Source organism: Echinops telfairi, unplaced genomic scaffold (genome assembly GCF_000313985.2).
Source record: "Echinops telfairi isolate 266 unplaced genomic scaffold, ASM31398v2 ScPeMD7_18;HRSCAF=68, whole genome shotgun sequence".
In the NCBI taxonomy this organism is placed as follows: Eukaryota; Metazoa; Chordata; class Mammalia; order Afrosoricida; family Tenrecidae; genus Echinops; species Echinops telfairi.
In genome coordinates, this window is record NW_022103915.1 from 51,134,549 (window position 1) to 51,152,048 (window position 17,500).

At 45.5% G+C, this 17,500-nt stretch overlaps 2 protein-coding genes across 2 annotated transcripts in view; both read left to right on the plus strand.

Annotated features, from left to right (window-relative positions):
- The window catches only part of TBPL2 (TATA-box binding protein like 2), a 30,904-nt gene extending 25,006 nt beyond the window's left edge, over positions 1 to 5,898 (plus strand). The window contains exon 7 of the mRNA XM_045287632.1: positions 5,659 to 5,898. Coding sequence (XP_045143567.1) covers positions 5,659 to 5,771 — 113 coding nt within the window. The 3' untranslated portion in view covers positions 5,772 to 5,898. The remainder of the gene's footprint in view (positions 1 to 5,658) is intronic.
- Positions 5,899 to 7,829: 1,931 nt separating this feature from the next.
- ATG14 (autophagy related 14) overlaps positions 7,830 to 17,500 on the plus strand; it is a 39,278-nt gene continuing 29,607 nt past the window's right edge. Inside the window, exon 1 of the mRNA XM_004698605.2 lies at positions 7,830 to 8,050. Coding sequence (XP_004698662.1) covers positions 7,830 to 8,050 — 221 coding nt within the window. The remainder of the gene's footprint in view (positions 8,051 to 17,500) is intronic.

Below are 17,500 nucleotides of genomic sequence, written 5' to 3' on the forward strand. Positions count from 1 at the left end.
GTTCTTTCTCATGTCTGGTGTGACATTTAGGACCCATACTTTTATGCAAACCACACTACTATTAATTCCACTGCAAGCTTCTGCTAAATTAATATACAGTCAACAGCAACCGTGTCAATTTTCACTGTCAGGATCCAGTATAATAACTAGCTAATATATGTCAAACACTCATATAACAGGCATTGTCCTAGCCAAGGGCTGTGATGGCCACTGAGTCTCTGTCGACTCAAAGCAACCCTACAGGACAGGGTAGAACTGCCCCTATTGACCTACTGAGAGTATAACTCTTTCGGGAGTATAAAGTCCCACCGTTCTCCCTCAGAGTACTGGTGGTTTTGAACTGCTGACTTGCAGTTCTGACTTCTGACTCCTAATCACTATGTCACGAGGGCTCCTTGTAAAATGGGGATACTAACCAAAGTGTGGTCTGCACAACGCCACTCCGCGGCACCTCGGAAGAAAGGCCTGGCAATCTTCAGAAAGGTCGCAGCATTGAGAACCCTGTGGGACACAGTTCTACTCCATACACCACGGAATACATTCCACAGTCACTGGTTTTTAAGTATGTGCCACAGCGAGGGTGGGGATTTAGGCAATCTGGCACCAGAACCTCTCTTCACCATCTGCCCTATCCCTCAGCTCTTGGGTTTTTCTGAGAACCCTCATGTGACCTCCTGTGCACTCCTTCCTCATCCACCATGTCAGCTGAGGGAGCCATGTCAGACACTGTCAGCGGTGAGAGGCAGCATGGTCTGGGCTGGCAGGATGGAATCTGGAGCAATTGCCCAGTTAGATCCAGGCTTCCTCACTTCATGAACTCTGTGCCCTTGGGGGATTCATTTGAATCCTCCACCTGGGTTTCCTCCGAGGGCTAACGGGATGACTGGACTCGAGGGGAGGGAATGGAAACTCCCTCCAGGGTGTTGTGAAGAATCAAAAGCAGTGTCTGGCAAGCAGTCACCCCGATGGCTAGAAGCCACGACCACCCCCAGGAAAGCTCGCTTTCTTGGTCTTCAATGCTGACGAGGGCTGAAGTTTTGCTGTGATGTTGTCTTCTGGTGGGGTTGATATAAAATCAAAACCAGCTTTAGTGAAACGCGCCATGTTTACCTGTTTCTCACCAGCAGCGGCAAGGACTAAGAAGATGGGTGGGTGGTACTGCAAGGTCCTCTCCGTTGGCTCCCTGCCAGAGGCCTGCAGGAGGAGGTTAGGGAGAGCCACGCTCACAGCAGGCATGTGGCATGGCTGATTAGGGGGTGGAGTGAGTCCCACAGATACTAGGCGACTCCTATCAGGCATTACCAGCAATTCCTCACCAATAGCAAGTTAGTAGAGATAGGAAAATGTAGAGATTTGGGGGCTGAGTGCTTCCTCCCCACCCCAACCCCAATTTGTTTTTCAATTGGGTTAACATAGAAAGAATGCAGAAGAGTGCTTGAAACATGTCTTAATGCTTGCAAGATGTGCATATCATTTTGACGGAGGAGAGGAAGACGTGGATGAGTTGAGGCCCAAGATCTTGGCATGTGTACAGACAAGTGTGGCATCAGTTGGGAAACTGAGAGGTGAAGTTACAACTTTGTGGAAGAATAGAATTGGAAAACCCATGTAGTATTGGAAGGAGCTATTTGGGCTGATAAGGGATAAGGGGAGCTCCCAAACCTCACTCTCAGATGACAGGTGTGTGATGAGCTCTGGGTGCTGAGCAGTATTGAGGGCTGAGGATGTGACAGTGAATTCAGCATGCTCCCTAGCTGGCAGGAAGCCAGCCTGGGAGGAGACAGACATCAACAAATCACAGGCAGTCCCCAACTTCAGGCATATTCGAGCTAGGACAGCCCCCACTTAGGAACTTGATGTTGGGTGCCATCAAGTCAGTTCCGACCCAGAATGACCCCGCAAGGACCGACTGCTGGTCCTGTGGCAGCACCCTCCCAACCACGGTGGTTGAGCTCATCGCTGCAGCCTGTGTTGATCGCTCTCCTCAAGCATCTCCTTTTTCTCTGTCCCTCTACTCTAGCGAACACGCCGTCCTTCTCCTGGTAACAAAGTACATGAGACAAAACCTTGCCATCTTCACTTCTAAGCATTCCGCCTCTACTTCTTCCAAGACAGATTTGATCTTCTGGCAGTCCACGGTACTTTTAATATTTTTCACCGACTCCGTAATTCAAAGACCTCGGTCCTTTCGGCTTCCTTAGTCATTGTCCAAGTAAGACGAGCCGAGAGAAAGGTGCACCTTAGTCCTCGCAGGGACGTTCTTGCTCTTTGCCCCATGCAGTACAGCCTTGGCTTTCTTGACTGCTGCTTCAAAGGGCATTGATTGTGGAGCCAAGTAAAATGAACTTATGGCCATCTTTTTAAATAGATCTTACCCTCAGTAATAGGTCCTACTTACAACGTGGGTAGCAGATAATTCTCAGATGCAATATTACCCCCATGGACAATAAAGGCTGGATTTATAAGACAGCAATATCAAAAGGCAATAATAGTGAAAAGCAACAAAAAAAATCCAGTATTTGACTTACATCAGATTCAACTTAAGGTGGACTGGCGTGGGAATGGAACGCTTCCGGACATCAGGGTTTGCCTGTATGTGATGCTGGCTTGTGTTGCAGTACTTGAACCCACCGTCACAACATCCCTAATAGTGCAGCGCATTCTCCTACAATAAAAATTAAAATAGTTTATAAAGTGCTATGGTTTACAAAAGACTTCTTAACAACTGTGAGCTCACTTAACTCTGATGACCTCCTGGAAGAGTTGTTTTCATTCTTTTACAAGTAACGCATCTGAAACTCAGAAGTGAAACCATTTTCCCACTGTTTCAAAGCCTGTCAGGAGGGCAGCTGGCATTGGACGCCCTATCTTATCCCCAAGAGAAGGGCTTTGTTCTGCCTTGCCAGGTCCCAAGAATTTCCCCCTCAGCCACTGAAGTTGGCATGACCTTTGTCCCCCAAGACTGCAGTCCCCCCCTGCAGCCTGAAGAAGGGATGGTAAAGAAAAGGCACAGCAAGACGGAGCCACCTCATCAGAAACTGGTGCTGCTAATTGGGGTTTGGATTTTTAGCCAGTTACAGGGCTTGGCTGCAAACCAAAAGGTCCTGGTTCAAACCCACCAGACACTCTGTGAGAGAAAGAGGTGGCCCCTCTGCTTCTGTGAATAGTTACAGTCTTGGAAACTCAATGGGGCAATTCTTTTATGCCCTATAGGATCATTGAGTCAGAATCGATGGCAATGGGCTTATGGGTTTCAATGGCAATTTTCAATGAGCAACACGGGACTAAACTGACAAAACCCTCTCATTATAATAACACTTTGTCCAAACCCTGGCCACGCTTACTCGTCGACTTCTGTTGTAATGGAAAGAACACTGGAATGAGTTTTTCTCTCCGAACAGCTACAGTATGGTTCTGGGTAACCTCTCTTCTTGGGCCTTCCATTTCTTCATCAATCGGATAAGAAAGTTGTGCCTTACAATTTTCCTTTTATGTTTAAAGTTGTTTCCACGTTAATGATGTACCCTCAATGTCTGCTCCCTCCACAATCAACCCACACAAGCAGCAGTCACAAACTCAAGCGAACGTCTCGCATCAGACAGACAGTCCAGAAAGACATCTGAAGACATCTCTGTTCTCAGGCCCAGGCCAGGGTGTTTTCAGTCGTCTCAGCAAAGGCTGCGGCTTTCAGTATGGCTTGCAAAACAAACGTAAAGAAAGTCAAAATCCTCAAAGCTGGACCACCAGACGGCAGCATGCTAAATGGCGGAAAGAGTGAAGTTGTCAAGGGTTTCCGTCTTGCGTGGATCCACAATCCATGCTTGTGGAAGTCAAGAGATCAAACCATGTATTGCCTTGGGCAGATCTCTCACACAAGACCTCTAAAGAGGCCCTGAAGAACAAGGAAGTCCCTTTGAGGATTCAGGGGTGTCTGACCCAGTGCAGACTGAAGGCTGCTATCTTTGATTCCAGGTGATTGACAATGCTATGGCTTGGGTCTGAGAACGAAGACGTCCTTGGATATCTTTGCAGACTGTCTGATGCAATGAATTCTCTTGATGTCGTGACTGCTGCTTCCATGAGTTTCGACGATCGATCACCTCCTAGGCACACGTAAGCTGGACAATGAACATGGCAGACTGAAGAATTATGCATTCGAGTTTTGGTGTTGGCAATCAATATGGGAAGCACGACACACTGGCAGAAAAACCAACAAATCATCGGTCTTGGAGGAAGCGCAGCCAGAATGCTCGTGAGAAGCGAGGTGGCGAGATTTTGTCTCACATTCTTTGGAAATGTTATCAGGAAAGACCAGTCCTCAGAAAGGACATCGTGCTTGGTAGAAGGTCCGGGGAAATGAGGCGGACTTTCCACAAGATGGATTGACAGTGGCTGAACAATGGGTCAAACAGTGATTGTGAGAATGGCAACAGTGTTTCATTCTGTTGTCCCTAAGGTTGCTGAGGCAACCAACTCAGTGTCCTCCAACAGGTCCTAAAGTTAGGGAGCCCGGATGGTGCTAGGGACAAGACTAGACTGCTAACTGAAACTTCATTGGTCCACTGAACCCACCTAGGCCGCAGCAGCTTAAGAGCAAAAAGCCTTGTTTTGCTTTTGGAAATATTACGGCCAAGAAAACCCTGGGGCAATTCTATTCAGTCACCAGGAATCTAGCTGACAGAACCTAGTAACACCACAACCATCAACAACACCCCTGTAATTAACTCAGATCACCACTCACAACCATTTGATGCTGGATGAGATGTGGGGTTATTCTGGGCCTTCTGGAAGACTTCTTCCGCTCCAGCTTTCCAGCTACCCAGGAAGTCGTTACCAAATTGTTATTTTCCATTTCTCTTCATGCTACCAGTTTCTATATTTCCTTTCCAAACTTTCCCCCCTCCCCATATTCTCTTTGCTTCCTGCCCATGATACTATCCGGTACCAGGAGCCCTGGTGGCCTCTGAGCTTATGAGTTGGGCTTCTACCCACAAGGCAGCAGTTCGAGCTCACCAGCTGCTCCAGGGAGAAAGACGAGGTTCTGTGCTCGCATAAAGCTTGACAATCTTGAGAACCCCAAAAAGCAGTTCTGCTGTGTTCTTTAAGGTCACTGTGGTTCAGGATGACTCAAGGGGCAGGTTTTTTGTTTGTATGTTTATTTAGTCCACATTAGGGAATCAAGATGTTAACTAGAGGTGAGTGGATTAGAAGTTCCTTTTTTTGATAGCTAAGTACCAACCCATCTCTAAATTTAACAACAACAAACATTTAAGGATTACAGCCAAGACCCAAATTGCAAACACAGGGTCCATCCGAGTCAGAATGGATTGCAACAGGTTTGGTCTCAGTTTAAGCACCCAGTTAAGTATTCAGTTTAAGTGCTAACGAAGTCCGTGTGAGATCATGGTCTTGCCCACGGATAGTCCATATTTCCTATCAAGCACCCTGTGGCTATAGGGTATGCTTTTTGTGAGACTCTGGCTGCACCAAATTCTCTTGCTTATACCTTAGAATAAATGCCACAGCGTGTTTCCAGCATGCCTAATGGAAATCATGTTCAACAGAAATGGAGATGGCCCAATGAAATTGTAGCATTAAGAACCTTTCTAGGTATTGTTCTTATAATGAAAGTGATATAACCTTGGATCCTTTTTTTAGGTGCCAAAGAACGCTCCGAGATCTATGAAGCATTTGAAAACATCTATCCTATCCTTAAGGGCTTTAAAAAAGCCAGAGTTTCTCATTCAGCATCTCACAGTATACCGATTTGAATATGTACTTAAGCACAGCAAAGCAACTGCTGGATTCTCCTACATTTAATTATGGATCATCTATGTATATTTTGCCTTATTCGATAAATAGCCATGCTTAAGAAATAAAAAAAATTATTCAAAATGACTTCTGCGTATTTTCTAAACTAAACAATTACACTTGCTCCAGAGTTTAAGAGTTCTAGGGCCTTGCAAAGATGATGTTGCAGCTCCATTAAAATGTAATCTTCCACTCCTGGTAGATATGTACATTAATACGTGTTCCCAAGAAATATATAGCAGTACCTAAAAAAACGGCAGAAATAGTGTCATTACCATCTAGCAGGGCAAGAAGGAATGTCTTTTTACTTTATTTCATACTAAGCAGATAGTTCCAGCCATTAGGCAATAGGCACTGGGATACGGGTATTGTTGGAATACCAATGAAAGCCTGAACCTCAAGAACATGAACTATCTTTGCTTGCCATGATCGGAGGAAATGACTTCCCTACCAATCTTAAACATTTAACCATCTGGGTTCAGTGTAAGCTTTATTTTTGGAAACAAAGGCATTTTGCTTTTGCCTACTTTTAAAATCCTGGTTAACTTTGTTAAAAGTCGACTTGCTGCGACTTGAGCAGTCAGGGTTTGGGTTTAAAGCTTCTTTCTAGAATCACCAGCAGTGGATGCTGGCTGAGAGGTGGAGGTGGTCAGGGAGGGGTGTGGCTAACAGGATTCCTAGGCTCTTGGCCTTTCACCAAATTCAGGAAGCTGGGCTTCGGGTGGAGAGTTATTTTTCAGGCATGCCCAGCAGTAGGCAGTCATAAACTACTGGGTCTGGGATGTGGGAGAGAAGGGGAGAAACTTTATTTAGACTACTAAAATAATCCTTGAACCTCCGTGGTGTATACTGTTTGAGGCGTTCCTTGGTGCTGCAAACAGTTAGCTGGTTACCAGCAAAACATCTCGAGATTTGAGCACACCCGGCGACGCCGGGAGGGGCAAGGTGATATAGTGGATTACACACTGGCTTCTTTGAAAATAACCAGCTGCTGCCCGGGAAGAGGATGAGGCTTTCACTCCAGAAAAAATTACATGGTCGCTAGGACAGGAGGGATGCTATGAGTCAGAATGCACAGGATGGCGGGGAGGTTTTTATTTGGGGGCTGGAAACCTTAAGGTTCTAACCTGACAGTCACAGGTTTCCGATTCTTTGTAAATTTCAGGATGACCTCTGAACGTTCTTTCTGTGGTTCTGAGACATATTCAAATACTAAACGGATACAATCCCTGACCCGCTTTACTTGCCCCCACCCCGCGCCCGAAAGAAACGGAAGGAAATGCTAACCACCTATCAAGTCTCAATTTGGGGAGCTGGCCCAAGTAGGGGATGGGTGTTGGCCAGCTAATGAATTAAAATTCACTTTTCTGTATGGTACAGTTTTGACTTCCTCATTCAGCATTGGTTAGCTGTGATTACTGTTAAAACTATTTACCTCATAGTCTTCAGGACATTAGGTAGGTGCTGTAATTATCTCCATTTAACCGATGAGAAAACAGGCTCAGACGTTATGGGATTTGCCCCTACGTCACCGAGTTAGTAGCTAAGGCAAAATTCATCCAATTTTGCGGTCGTTTTAGTCAAATTTAAAAGCATCTGCAGCGACTTCGGAAAATCCCTTCCTTCGGTCCCGAGTCCGTTTTCCCAGAATCCCTGCAGTTGTCCTTAGCAGCCGTCGAGCCGGCTCCGACTCATGGGGTTACTATGTTTTGCACAACTTGGAGGCGTTCCCTCGTGGTGGGCTCGGAATGATCCAGGAGATGACGCCATGTCTGGCGGACTCGCCCCTCTATCCTAATTCTCCCCGCTGGGGACCGGGGCACTGACGGCATCCGGCCTTCCCGGCCGCGGCCGGGGGAGGGGAGGGTCCGGGAGGAGGGGCGAGGGGCGGGGCAGAAGCCCCTGCGGGTCAGGACCCCCGCGCGCCCGGCCGGCCCCGCCCTGGCCCCGCCTCCTCACCCAGGATGCACCTGGTTGAAAACAAAATCCCACGTGACTGGCTGTGCTCTCGGGCCATCATGGCGTCTCCCAGTGGGAAGGGAGTCCGGGCGCCGGAGGCTCCCAGCTACGGCTCCCGGCAGCTCGCCCGAGACTTCGAGGACTCGGTGGACGACGCGGAAGGGCTGTACGTGGCAGTCGAGCGGTGTCCGCTGTGCAACACCACGCGCCGCCGGCTGACCTGCGCCAAGTGCGTCCAGAACGGCGACTTCGTCTACTTCGACGGCCGCGACCGGGAGAGGTACGGCGGCCGCCACGGCCCCATTGTTTCTCGCCCGCTGGCTCCTCCGACCCGGAGACCAGAGGCTGGGGCTGCAGGCACCTGTTCAGCCCCGGAGCCCGAGGAGAGCAGGGGAAGGTGGCTGTGTGCGCTGGCACTCGGCTTCCAGAGGAAGGGGTGGGGGTGCGGGCAGGTGGGAGAAGGTCGCCGTTTCGCCCAGTGCCTCCCCGGAGGAGTCGGCTCATCCCTCCGTACTTCTCCATAGTCCGGAAAGGGAGTAGTCCTCCCAGTTGTTGTCAGCAGCTGGATGATGACCAGATCTTTGCAGCACCCCCATTCAAAAGCTCGAGTTAACCTTTGCCTTCGAAGGCACATTCATAGTCCTTCTAGAGGAGACACCAGAACTAATTAAGAGGGATTCCGGTCTGACGCTTTTGTCACAGGTGTACGTGATTATCTGCCAGGCTGACTAACGTGATAAAGTACGACTAGCCTTTTTTTTTTCTTTTTTCCCCCCTTCGCCCTCTTGGATGTTTAGAGCCGTGTTTGGACTTTAAAGCTCAGACCGGGTGCCACAAGCTTAGTTCTCACTCGCTGCCATCGAGTCTGTCTCGGAGTGACGCCCCTGTGGGTTTCCAAGGCTGTTACTGTTTACAGGAGTAGAAAGCCAAGCCCAGTTTTTCTCCCGTGGAACTGCGAGTGGTTTCGAACATCCGACCCTGCGGATCGCAGCCCAACGCGTAACCATTACATCACCAGGGCAAGTTCTTAGCATTCAACTTAGGAATGTATTTTGAAACCCAAAGAAACATCTAAGCCCCTGGTCTAGAGATTTGAAAGCAGTGTGGCTAGCTGCAGGGCCTCCCAACTTTTCTTTCAAGAATTTATAAGTTAATGGTAGTAGGATAATGTTTTTTAGTTGTTTCCACAGAAGCGCAAAGCACCCTCCAGTATTAATTCATGTGCAACAACCCAGTGAGTTAGTATCCCCAGTTTACTACTCAGGAAACTGCAGCCAGTCCCTTGCCCAAGATCAAACCATAAGTGGGGTACCAGAAACGATCTAGGCATTCTGGATTCATATACCAAGGCACTTAACCACTACACTATACAGTCTTGGTATTTGGTGATGTTTTGAGTTCTTTGTATTATTGTGATCATGGATAGGATTCATTCTTCCTTTCTCTTTTGAGATTTGTCTGATGCAATCTCTTTAGTTCATTTCATTTTGACATGGAAGTGCCCAAGTGGAATATAGCAAGGATTCAGGTCTGGATCCTCTGCCTCTGCTAGGTTCCTTCCCACAATTTAAATACCATCTCAGTGCCGAAGTGCCCAATTTAAGATTTCCAACCCAGACCTTTCAAGATGCAGAAAACACAAACCTACCTAATTCAATCCTAAACTTATAATGGATATCTCCAGTTTAACTTGCCTAAAGGAAGCAAAATTCACTACCATCGAGTCATGGCAACTCTGCAGGACAGGGTAGAATTGTCCCACAGGTGCAGCTTAATCTATGGGAGCAGAAAGCCTCATCTTTCTCTCCAAGTGGCTAGTGGTTTTGAACTGCTGACCTTGGAGTTAGCAAGCCAACGGGTAGCCACTGTGCCACCAGGGCCCCTTTAACTTTGAAAAAGAGCTATTACTTTCCTCACAGATCTCTTCTTTTCATGCCAAACCCCACCTCAGGGTAGAACGGCTCCTGTGGGTATCTGAGATGGTAAATCTTGGTAGTAAAAAGCCTCATCTTTCTCCAGCAGAGCTGATAGTTTCCAACCATTGACCTTGACGTTATCAGCCCAAGGAGTTGCTCACTGGACCCCACCTACTAAATGGCTACCTCTTCCTTTGCCTCAGGTCAAAAAACCCCTCCTAGTCACTCATCCTAGAGTGCTCTTCGTTAAAAAAAACACACCAATCCAGGCCTTGGAACAAATCCTATCAGCTCCTCAGAAACTCCTATTCCAAACTTGACTCTTGACCTGCCACTGCTAGCTTCCATCCCAGGATTATTGTGTCTGACCTCTCAGTTTTCACCTTTGCCCTTCTTAGTTTAGCGGCCACTCCTCTATTCCTCAGTTCTAAACTCCCTGGGGTTTCTCTTTAGCTAAAGTTCTATACTCTTCCAACTCAGACTATTCTCGTGCTTATTTTTCTTTATCTGCCCAGGCCTTGGTGCCTATTTACATTTATCTAGAGTGTGGTGGCCCAAGAGCCTTTGCAATTTATTAGGACTGCCTGGAACTCAGTTTCTCTGTGAAATCATCCGGGCTATCTCCTTTGTTTCCATTAGGCCTCTCCCACACTTTAGATTCTTTGACCATTCAATTAAAATAATAACTTCCTTAAACCTGTTTTATTGTACATCAAAGCACTTATCACCATATTAATGTGTTTAATTGGCACCACCCTCCCAAGATCTAAACTCTGAGGGCAAGATTTAGTATTTATTTTATACTCTGCTATACCTTCACATAATAGAAGCTCAGTAAATATTTATTGAAGGATTTATCCATCCAACCTTTCTAACCTTAGTATTTTCTTGGACTATTTCGGTATTACTCATCATGACCCACTTATTACTAAAGCCACAAACCTAGGAATTAGTCTAGACTTTCTCTCCCCCCATCACCACCGCCTCCCTCCCTTATTTCCCACATTTAAGTCATTGGTAAGCCTTATTTGATCTGACCCCCAGGTATTTCTTGAGTCTGCCTACTTTTAGTCCAAATTGTCATTATCTGGTAACTACATGACCAGACATTCAAACTAGATGAGCTGTCTGCACCTGCTTCACAACCTCAGAGCTTCTATTTCAGGTTGCTGTGAGTCAGTGTACACTTGATGGCAGTGGGTTTGTTTGCTTCTGATGACTAGACAGTTTAACCCTGAATCCAAATCTTTAATGTCCCACTCAGCAAAACAAAAGCAAGTGTGTACCTGGAGGCCCTGGTGGTGTTAACTCCCATCCTTATAAGTAATTTGAAGTATTCACCCAAATGTGTGTGTAGTGGGATGGATGGCTTCTACTGCTAAGCAATATCACTGTTTTCAACCAGGATTGCTGGTGATACTTCTCAGGTTTTTCTAAATTTATAAAAGGTGTTCACATTCATATCATTTGACCGCTCTCAGCATCCCATTAGCTATTTGCATGTTGAATATTGAAGAAACCCAGAGTAGGCCCAGAATTGTGGCTTCTTACCCTTGGGTTATGTTACTGCCACAGAAAGAAGTACGGTGACAAAGAAAACCTTACCTCTGAAGCATCTAAGGTCTCCCTGAGTCCAAATGGAACGGGGATGTGTCAGCTGTAATTACATTCAACTCCAGGTCTGAATAGCATGTGTGCATTGTGTGGGTGGGGGAGGGGGGGCAGTGGGTGAGTGGAGTGTAAGGGAAGGAGTCCTGTTGGCACAATGAATAAGCTGAGGTTGGCAGTTCAGACTCACCCAGGGGCTCCATAGGAGAAAGACCAGGCAATTTGCTTCCATCAAGGTTTTATAGTCTTAAGAAAGTGCTTTGGGACATTGAGGACCAGTATGAGAAAAGGGAAACAACCCAGCCAGTGACCCCTGCCCTGCATACTCTGCCACCTTGGCACCTTGTGAAGCGGTCCACAGCTTCCGGCCCCTGCTGTTTCCTGCTTTGTCAGATTCTACTACCAATTACCAAACCAAAAAACCGTTGAGTCAGTGCTGACTCATAGCAACCCCCTGTGGATTTCGGAGACTATAACTATTATGGGAGTAGAAAGTCCAGTCTTTCTCCTGTGGAGCTGCTGGTGGATCCAACTGCCAACTGTGTGGATCGCAGCCCAGCTACACCGCCAGGGCTCCTCCTAGTAATTACGGTGCCCAGGGTATCCACACCAGATGTGTGCAAAGCTTGACAGAGTCCAAAAGAGCTGTTATAATCTCTAAGGACTTAAATTCATGAAAAAGAAAATGTCGCTATAAAAATCATGTGGCATCTGCCATTTTCTCTTGAAAAGAGAGGGGTACTGAGTTGTGCTGTGATAACAACATGCTGCAAAGTGGCCTGCCCAGCAAATGTGCAAAGGGGCTGCACGAAGACTGGGAGCAGTGGTTCCCTCGCTTCCAGAAATTGCCAGAAAGCAGCATGGTGCGTTTGGAAGCAGGCCTGGGGAAAGGTGTTCTGTGAGACTGCAGTGAGGGCTCTGCTAGGAGGGTTGATCGGTTTCTCCAGCAGAGCCAGGTGCAAGTCTCCAGCCTCGCTGTGGTCCTTTAAGGTAATTTTCAGATGACTGGGTAGTTGTCTTAAAAGAGAAGTTTCCTTTGAGTCATCAAAGTCTATTTGAGGCAGGTCCTTGTGAGCGGCTCTGGCACTTACCCAGCTCAAGTAAACAGCTTAATCCCAGGAGCCCAGGAGGTACCTTCTGTGGGCGCTTCAGTAGGAAAACAGTAGTTGTCAGTGACAATCTCTCTTCCTTTGAAACTTAAAAAACAAAAAAATTTTTGGATGTTTTTCTTTGAATAAGAGTTGAGTTTGAGTATTTGAATTTTTGTGTGGATGAAAACCAGGTATTAAAAGAGCATATTTTTTTTGCACCTTAAAAATCATCACAGTCTTTGACATCAAGGCTTTAAAAGATTGGTTCAAATTCTATAGAAATGCAGAGTTTCTCACAACCTCCCCATGGAGGTACTTCTGTTAGAGATGAAGTGCAGTCTTCAGTTATTTTTTAAAGTTACTCCAGGGTGGAAAAAAGGGATTGCATAACTTTCCTTTTACTTAGGATTTGGGGGATCAAAAATAGTTTTTATCCTTATATTCCTTTATTTGGTTCTTTGTGGAGCATTCTCACTGGTGGGCTTGAACTGCGGACATTGGGTTATCAGCCCAATACCTAATCTATTACATTACCAGGGTTCCTTATTTTAATGTAGAGTTACCAGTAAATTGGGATTAAATAACTGTGTACACTTTTAAAAAAATCATTTTATTAGGGGCTCATACAACTGTGTACACATTTTATACATACAGAAGTGGCAACTGTAAAACTAAATATTAGACCTCAGACATTTAGAGGGAGTGCCTTTTTGGGGGAGGGAATAGAAAAGTCAAGCATAACAAATAGGGGAGATTTTAGAAAACAGCTAAATTAATTTAAGGGAATACTTTGAGGGGAACAAAGCAAGTAACAAATATGGAGGAATTTCATAAATAATAAAAATGCTCGTTCACATTGGGAAATATAGGAAATGGTATGGTATCATAGGGTGGGGTGTGTGTGCTGCAGGGTTACAGGTAGATTTCTGCCCAAAAAGGACACACAAACTAGATTATCAAACAAAAATTTAGTAAATGTAAACTTGGAAAGTTCTGTAGAAGTGTGATGTAAGTAGCCTGAAAGTAAATTGAGGAAAGATAGTTGTAAGAGCTATGAAAGAAGAATAGCTCATTTCCCTAATTATCCTAAATGGAGCAAAATAACCCGGCACAAAAATGGACAAAGGGCACAGGCAGGTAAATAACAAAAATAGTGGCCAGGAAAATACAAGTTACTGCACATTTCTAATAGTGAGTGGAAGTAAAGCAGGACTTGTAATAACAGGGACCTTTGGAAATCATAGCAATGCCCTGCAGACGGGGTTTTCTAAATTATATGTTGTCTGTTCAGTGACATGCGGTGTGCCTGTTACAGAGAGGGGCTACGTCTGAATGTTGTCATGGCGCACTGAAGTGGCACATTTCGGGATGAACTCTTTGCATGGGTGGTGGCATGGGGCAGGTAGAGGAAGGATGAGGGAGTGCGGTTGAAATGCTGCCTCTGACACATTCCTTGACATCATCTGCTGTTTAGCTTCTTTCTTTCTTTCTTTGTTTTCTGTTGTTGTTTAGCTTCTTTCACACCACCTGTTTTTAATTTCCTTCTTGCAGAATAACATGTCTGCGCTTGACTCAGGTATTTAATATAAGGTGACCAGATTGTAACATTGGTAAAGCGGGACACCATTGATAAAACTCATATCCCGGCGAAATAGCCATGGCAGCCGAAAACCGTCTACCCTAGCTTGTCGTGCATGCTTTCCAAAAATCAGGACTTTTTAAAAACACCGCGGGACACAGGAACAATTGTTAAAAATTGGGACTGTCCCACCAAAAGTGGGACGTCTGGTCACCTTAATTTAATAGGGTATTGATACCTTCTGTTTCAGATTCCTGCTCCATTGATGGGATTTTGGGGTTTGGCTTTTTTGAAAGCAGAGCCCGACCTGATCAATCAGCTAGATTAAACCTGGACAGAGTTGTCTCATCACAATTTATTTCAGTGTACACTGTCATTTCTAGAACAGATAAGAAAGAAGGGCGTGTACAGTCTGTATAAGCAAAATCTCCCCCTGCATGTCAGCCCTTTGATGAGTCTTACATGTTTACCATTTCCTTCTTGTTATCTGAGCACAAATCACACTGCCACAGTTAGTGGAAGTAAGCACCACATTAATTTCTCGTTTCTCATATAATGAGATGGAAGCTGCAATTCACAACACCAAGGAGATGAGACCAACCTAAGTGCACATCAGTGGAAGAATGGATAAAGACCCCGGTACCTACACACAACGAAATGCTTAGGGTTGCTAAAAGACAGTGCACCTCTTGGCAGGGATAGCCCTGCAGACCCTTATGCTGAGCAAGGTTAGTCACGAAAGGAAGAATATTATGGGGAGGGGGGCTTAAAAAAACCCTAAAACCAACAGATGCTCATTTATTTGTTTTTTTGATGTGAAGGTTAGTGTATTTGGAGTTCATTCCACCAGGTCAGCCTATTAATCAAACTTTCTATTTATAGAGGTTCTGAAAGATTATATAACAGTGTGTGACTAAAAAGCCCTGATTTGTGGCAGACAGGGGACTGGTTTTGCCACCAAGACAAGGCACTTGATCATGCAGCCATCTCAGTGTGCCAGTTTTTGGCAAAAACAGCATGCCTCTCGTGCCCCATGCACCTGACACCTGACCTTGCTCCATGAGACTTTTTTGTTTTGTTTCGTGAATGAAGAGGGACATGAAAGGATGGCGATTTGACAACGCAGAAGAGGCGAAGGAAAGAACCTACGGAGGTCAGCCATCCAGACAGGAGTTTGAAACATGTTTCCAAGAATGCAATCGCAGACCTCACAAATGGATTAAGTGTAATGGAGAGTCCTTTGAAGGTGATAAGGTTGTTTTGTTAAAAAAAAAGCAAATACATAGCTTGGAGTGGGGTGAGGATTCTGGTTTCTTTTGGGTACCCCCTTGCATAGGAGACCCTGTTAAGAGGGAGGAAGACAAACAAACAAGGTCATGGCTCTCATACCAAAGGGAGGGAGCAGACTTGGTAGATTGCCAAGGATAAGGAAGGAAGAAGGTAAAGCAATAGCTTTGAGTCAGTGGGTCGCGACCCCTTTGGGGGTCGAACAACCCTTTCACAGGGGTCACCTGATTCATAACAGTAGCAAAATGACAGTGATGTAGCAACGAAAATAATTTTATGGTTGGGGGGTCACCACAGCATGAGGAACTGTATGAAAGGGTCACAGATTAGAAAGGTTGAGAACCATTGGATCAGACTGTTGACAGGTGTTGGGTGGAAGATAGTCCACAAGAGGAAGAAGGGAAGCCAGGACTCGGAAGGGTAAGCCATTGGGGAGTTTGATTAGCAGTTTAAACTGTTGGATACAGAGTTGAAGATCTGAAATGTAGACTCCCACCTAACTTAAAATTCATGAAATTATTATTAAGAGGTAGATACATATAGCGATTATATGATGTATAAGTATGTAATTCTGTCATATCTAAGTGTCTGGTTTACTTTTTTTGTTTAATACTTGTAGCTTTGCATGCATAATGATGTTAATGTCATTTTTGGTCCAAGACCCTCTTAAAGTACTTTGTCCCCCACCTGTACTTACTCACCCACCACAAATTGATTCCGAGGCCTAGCCACCCCGCATCGGGTTTCCAAACTGGAAATCTTGAGAGCAGATGGCCTCATTTTCCCCCCCAAGGAGTGGTTCGTGGGTTTGAACTGCCTACCTTGTGGTTAACAGTTCAACACTTCCCTGACAGTGCTATCAGGGCTCCTGAGGTATTGTGCACTTTCCGTGACTAACTCTTAGCTGGTAAGGTCATGATAGATCATTTTATCCGTGGCTCTTCAGGATGCTTCAAACATAGGATTTTACCAACCAAATCCACTCACTACTTAGTCAATTTCAAATCATAGCAACCCTACAGGACAGAGTAGAATTGCCCCTTTGTGTTTCCAAAACTGTACCTCTTTACAGGAGCACATTGCCTCATCTAAGGTGTTGCTGGTGAATTCGAATTGCTGACCTTGCAGTGGTATTCCAATGGATAACCTGCTATACCACTATAGGGTTGTATAAATGTATGTCTTAGGAAGACTCTTGCTTGGATTCTCTTAAGGATGGTATTTGTAGGGCTGTTGTGATTCTTCTGTTAAATCATTTAGGCTAGGACATTAGGAGATTCTGGTTACTAAGATTGTTTTAAACAAGTGTGGTAAGAGAAATGTGTTGGTCTGGGAATGCGCTCTGTTGGCATAGTGAGTTATGTGTTGGGCTGCCAGCTGCAGTGGGAAACCAGCCGCTCCACAGGAGAAAGGCAGGGCTTTCTGCCTTTGTAAAGATTTACTGCCTTGGAAACCTGAGGGGAGGACATTTCCACCCTGTCCTACTTGGTCACTGTGAGTGAGCATTGACCCACTGGTAGTGAGTTTTATCCATGCCCCTGCCACTCCCACCAAATGATTGCAAGGGACTATGCAAATAGGGCGTGTGCAACACTAATAGAGGAGATAGTCCCTTTTAGCTGCCGCTCCCTTGGCTATAAGGATGAGCCATTTCAGCAGCAGGAACAGAACTGGGCCATCAAGGGAGACGAGCCAGTAAAGGAGCAAGTTTGAGATTCCTCCCTGCTTGAAGTAGTAGTGGAGGCAGTAGGGACTATGGCACACTGAGACCAGAGGCTGAGTCAAGGAGACCCTGAGACAGAACAGAGGAGAGCAGCAATTAGACCTTCCCAATGCCACAAACCTTTAATACAGTTCGTGTTGTGACCCTGTATGTGGGTGTATCTGCATGAGGACAGACGAGGAGAGGAGTGGTGTCTCGGTTGTTTCCTAAGACCACCAGAAAAAAATGTGTTTTCTTTTTTATTATTTTTTGCTTTCTTTATATATTTTATTAGGTGTTTGAACTTGTTCTGAACTTTGGCTTTTTAAAAAATTTTTTTTTAATGTAAACTTGTTTTATTAGGGGCTCATACAACTCTTATCACAATCCATACATTCATCAATTGTGTAAAACACATTTGTACCTTCATTGCCCTCATCATTCTCAAAACATTTGCTTTCCACCTAAGCCCCTGGCATCAGCTCCTCATTTTTCCCCTCCCTCCCTCATGAACCCTTGATAATTTATAAATTAATATTTTGTCATA